This window comes from Oryzias melastigma, linkage group LG4, assembly GCF_002922805.2.
Source record: "Oryzias melastigma strain HK-1 linkage group LG4, ASM292280v2, whole genome shotgun sequence".
Classification (NCBI taxonomy): domain Eukaryota; kingdom Metazoa; phylum Chordata; class Actinopteri; order Beloniformes; family Adrianichthyidae; genus Oryzias; species Oryzias melastigma.
In genome coordinates, this window is record NC_050515.1 from 18,558,906 (window position 1) to 18,564,366 (window position 5,461).

Here is a 5,461-nt window from a genome sequence, read left to right on the forward strand (position 1 = left end):
ATCTTTTGGTACAAGGCTGGATAAATGTCGGTGACCACAAGAACACATTTGTGAGTGTTTCATTTCTGGATAATAAACTAACATTATGGGTCTCTAGAGAATTATAGCTGCCCTCCTAGAGTAAACTATTTTATCAATAGTGTTTAAATGCAATCACATTTGAAATGACAAATATCTGCTCACAAATCTTATATGAGTCTTTTTGATTTATCTTTGCTGGAATGAGGTCACATTCTGAACAAGTTGTACCGAGGATCAGACATCAGATATAAAAAGTAAAGTAAAACTAAAAGTATCATATCTCCACTTGTGGAATGACAAAATTACACATTTGCTTTAGAAAATTATTAATGAAATATAATTTGTGTGTACAACCATAATGGTGGTCTTCTTCCTGGGTAGAATAAGCTGATGGTCCAAAGAGATCAATAAAGTGTAAGTATTCCTTTTTTATTTATTAACTAAGAAATGTTGATTTCTTCATTACTGTTTTTATCTCCAAATTCTTAGATATGAGTCACTGTTAAATACAATTTTGCATCATTAAAACATTTGTTTCTAGTGTCTGTGTGTCACAGATGAGGTAAGCTTCTGTAAACTCCTTAGTGTTGCAAACGTACAACCAGTAAAAAAAAGTATGTTTAAAAAAAAAAAAATAGACAGATTTCATTGATTGATTTAATATTACTCTACAGTATTATTTACAAGTGTGAACTTTGTAGTTTACTCAAATTAAAGTAAAACAATTAAATAAAATCAAAATGTAGCAAACAACGATTGGGAAAACAAAAAGGATTTTCTTTTTTGTGTGTTTTTAGATGTTTCTGTGATGCCCATTTGGATTCTTTCTAGGGTCCGTTTCAAGAAGCAGGTTACTACCAAAAAAGCCCTGAGCAATGGAACAAAGACAGCCAATTAAACCAGGGGAACAGGAAACACCATTAGGGCTTCATACTTCACTGCGAGAGAAATTGATGTGCTCCTACATGCATATGCCGACTACTAGCACATTTTCTACAAGAAAAGCAACACACTTGCAGCGGCAGAGAGAGAAAACAGCTGCCAGAGTTAATGTGTACGTCTATATTTGAATCATTTCAATCCAGGATAAGTACGGAATAATGTCAGAAATGTAATTTTGGCATTTGTTAAGGACTGGTTTTTGATTTGTCAAAATTTTAATTAATAACCTCTGTAATTGCACGAATGAGCACGGTAGGTCTTTTGACAGGAATCTTCGATGTTTAAGGTTTAAAGATTTCCGTTGTTAATGATTTAAAAAGATGAAAAGAAAACTCTGTAATATTAATAACAAGTCCCTGGAAAACACTATTCCTCAATTAAAAATGAATTGGTTAACGTCAGGCATTCGACTTGTGGCCTCAAAATCCTCCCCCGACATAAAAGACATTACATCTGGATGAATTCAGCCTCCTCGTCTACAGGATCCTCTATGAATGGACAAGCTATTTCAGCTTCTGTGTGGTGTAAATATGCAGTCTCGAATGTGAATATTCTCAAGTTCTATTTGAACATCCTTCATCCGTCAAACCAGGTTACATTCACAGAGTCACTTGCCATATTGATGAACTCTGAGTTCATCTTAGCCAGCTTTGTGAGACAAGTTTGGTTTAACCCACTTTCATGGGTTTAAGTTACCCCCGTTTCTGAGAACTCAGAGTTCTCCTTAACTCGGAGTTCACGAACTCAGAGTTTCAACAAAACCTGCTTCTTGAAATAGGCCCCTGGTGCTTGTGATATATTTTCTGTTTACATTTCCACTCTAAATGGCACTTACCTTAACTTGACAAAAATAATTTTATGACTCAGACAACACTTGGTACAATATTTTAATTTTGTTGAGATTTCTGATTTTTAAATGTAACTATTAAACTGTTATATGCAAAACTCCAATAATGCTCATGTCCAGAAGAAGTTAAAGATTTAATTAAAAACAAGTTAATTTCTTTAAATATTTGACATTTACTAAAGAATTTACAGACAAAACACCCATTACATTTGAGATTATATTTTATTTATGTATATAGGACATTAGAAATGACCAGGACAATTGTTGATACAGACATTTTTAACATGCAATGAAACACTGATGATCAAAAACAATGTGTTAAACAGCTTTTCAATGATTTGATTTTGAATCTGAAGAATGTAATCTGCATGCACAAATTTAACATAAATGACACATTATAAGCTTCCAAGGCCAGATGAATCAATCCAAGCTCTTTGAAGACCCTTTTACACACAGGTGGGTAAAGTAACAACACCTTCAATGCACTGCTGACGCATCCCTACCCTACCATCATGTCTTTTCCCATCTTTACATCTGAATGTAACATGATCATTATGTTCTGTATACATCTTGTCCAGCCAATGTTTTAGAAAGTAAATATTATGTTTGTCCATCTCTTCTTTAGTCACAGTGCACGGTTCTGAAAAAAAATAACAATAGAAAAATTAATTGTGTCTTGTGTTATTTTAAAAAAAAATTACTGAAGATGGCACTTCTCTATAAAAGATAAAATAAAAGATAAATATATACATTACTATAAATGCCCCGATCACGTGGTTGATGACTCGATCGAAATTGGACTTAGTTGTCCGATCAGGATCAGATATTTATTTTATTCTTATTCTGATCAGCGCTTTATATTTCAAATCGTATTATTCCGGATAAATACCCCACTAGAAGTCTGCATGTCATTTAAAGATCACAAAATGTTATTCCGGGAAAACGCAGCAGAAAATGGTAGCAGCTCAAGCAGAGGGCTAACGTAAACAATTCAGTCAAGCTAGCAAGATGATCACAGATTCAGACTTCCGGGATCAATAACTCTTTTAAAAACGCTTTAAACTGACAGCAAGTATCAATGTTGGTTTGTCCTAACACAAACCTCTAAATGCATTTCAACAGAAAAAAGACAGAGTTTCTGTTTCTTTCTAATGCTAAGCTCTTCGTGCTGCTGACAGACAGACGGCTAAACAGAGGCTGCTAAGTGCTACACTAGCGCCGTGATTTAACTCCTTTGGACCCAAGCTTTTCTTTGATATGCCTGTTTTATTTATCTGACAGAGAGATAAAACTACTTCATAGAAGTGTTCTAAGATTTTAATGATAAAAGAAGGTTAATGAAATATAAATACAATAAAACAAAAATGTGTTTATTTAATTTATTCATGTTTTAAATGTGTAACAAAAGTATTGGATCGGGACTCGGTATCTGCAAATCCACAAAATCGAATGAGTCGGAGTCGGATCTGACCCAAAAAAACCTGATTGGGACATCGTTAATAATTACATGTAAATCTCAGCAGCATGTCAGAGCATTTTGTTAAAGGTAAAATCAGCAAAGCAAGATGAGGTGGTTGTGGCCAAAGGAAGAGAATCCACTGATTTTGTTCACAAGAAACTTACCTTTCTAATATATTTCTCACTTGCCAAGGAATAGATAGTTATTTATAATTATTATTTATAATTATTAGTTATTTATAATTGTTAGTTAGTTATTGATAAATATCTCAGACTCAGGTAAAACCTTTAAATTAGAATGATCCTCATGAAAAACTATTTTTTTAAAGAATATATTCCAGATTTCAAAATATATATATATATATTTTAAACAAATTAATTGTCTGATTAGCTTGCTGAATAGTGTTGTTCTCCTTTGCTGAAAGTTAAAATTGAGATACACAGTATTAAGGGTGTATCGCTTAAACTGAACCAGAGTTCATTTTTCAGTCTGAATACATCCAAGTGAACCCTGGTTCAGGACCAGGAACCGCTCTCTGACCCATCTTTCAAGGTGTTCTTGGTTTGTTTCCAGTTGAATTGAGCTCAGGTTCTCTCTGAGTTTCCTGTCTGAATAGGCTTCATGGTCTGAATGGAACAATTGGACCAAAATGCCCATAAAGTATTACCCAGGCATTAGGAAATGTATGCAGAGTAGAAAAAAAATAAATTGATGAGCCGTGGGCAAACAGGGAGCAACAATAGGACAAAGCAAATCATTAAAACTTGGTAAGATAAAGGCAGGATCATAAAAAAAACCAAAAAAAAAAAAGAAAAAAAAAAAAATTAATGTACTTTCCTAGCCAAGGTCTCTCAGTAACCACCTTCCAGGATGCCTCTGCCGTAGCAAAGTAGCAAGTAAAATTTGTTGTACCTGACTTTGACACACATGTTCAAGTTGGTCAGCAAAAAGCAAAGTTTGAATAAGTGAACTGTCCTGACAAGGATTGTAAATGTGTCCTTTAAAAAAATGAACTTTTTTGCATTTTCCTGTTGTTTACTACTTAAAAATACATTTGTAATGGGATTTAGAATATTGTCAGAGATATTTCATTGTTGTAAAAAAATGATAGAGTCAAGGATTCTAAATGGGAAAAAAAGGTATTTAAGTTACAAAGGAACTTACTGATGCATCTAACATGTCCAGTCCATTGTCCATTCCTGCAGGTTCGTTGTGGCCCTCCTTCCATTAAATAATACCTTGCACAAGTGTATTCAGCAGACTCACCCTCTTGGTATTTGGTTTTACTTCCCATTACATCTCCAAATTCAATTGCGGGGGGAGCTGAACATGACGGTACATCTACAAGAATGTGGGGGAAAAAGAAACACACATATATCTATATACAGTACATACATACACACACACACACATATATATATATATATGTATTCTTCAACAAAGAAGGGGAGGAGGAAGCCAGGTTCGTAGGAAAAGAGAGAAGAGGAAAGTCACTAGTGTTGGACTAAGAGTTGGGACTTTGAATGTTGGAACTATGACAGGAAAGGGTAGAGAGTTAGTGGACATGATGCAGAGGAGAAAGGTAGACATACTGTGTGTCCAGGAGACCAGGTGGAAAGGTAGCAAGGCTAGAAGTTTAGGAGCAGGGTTCAAGTTGTTCTATCATGGTGGAGATGGGAAGAGAAATGGAGTAGGAGTTATCCTAAAGGAGGAGTTTGTTAGGAGTGTTGTGGAGGTAAAAAGAGTGTCAGATAGAGTGATGAGTCTGAAGATAGAAATGGAGGGTGTCATGTTCAATGTTGTTAGTGGGTATGCCCCACAGGTAGGATGTGAGCTGGAAGAGAAGGAGAAGTTCTGGTTGGATCTTGATGAAGTGATGATGAGCATCCCTGGAAATGAGAGAGTTGTCATTGGTGCAGATTTCAATGGTCATGTTGGTGCAGGAAACCGAGGTGATGAGGAGGTGATGGGCAGGTTTGGTATCCAGGAGAGGAATGTAGAAGGAGGTTGATTTTTCAAAAAAGATGGAAATGGCTACTGTGCATACATTATTTGAGAAGAGACAGGAACATAGGGTGACCTATAAGAGTGTATGTAGAAGCAAACAGACTACATCTTGTGTAGACGGTGTAATCTGAAGGAGATCAGTGACTGTAAAGTAGTGGTTGGTGAGAGTGTTTCCAGACAGCACA

General features: G+C 35.3%; 1 protein-coding gene across 1 annotated transcript in view; it reads right to left on the reverse strand.

The window, feature by feature from the left end:
* Positions 1-2,013: 2,013 nt before the first annotated feature.
* Positions 2,014-5,461, reverse strand: part of LOC118598679 (complement factor H-like) — a gene marked incomplete in the record, with an annotated part of 60,185 nt that continues 56,737 nt past the window's right edge. The window contains 2 exon segments of the mRNA XM_036211596.1: positions 2,014-2,450; positions 4,434-4,610. Of these exon segments, the coding sequence (XP_036067489.1) occupies positions 2,257-2,450; positions 4,434-4,610 (371 nt within the window).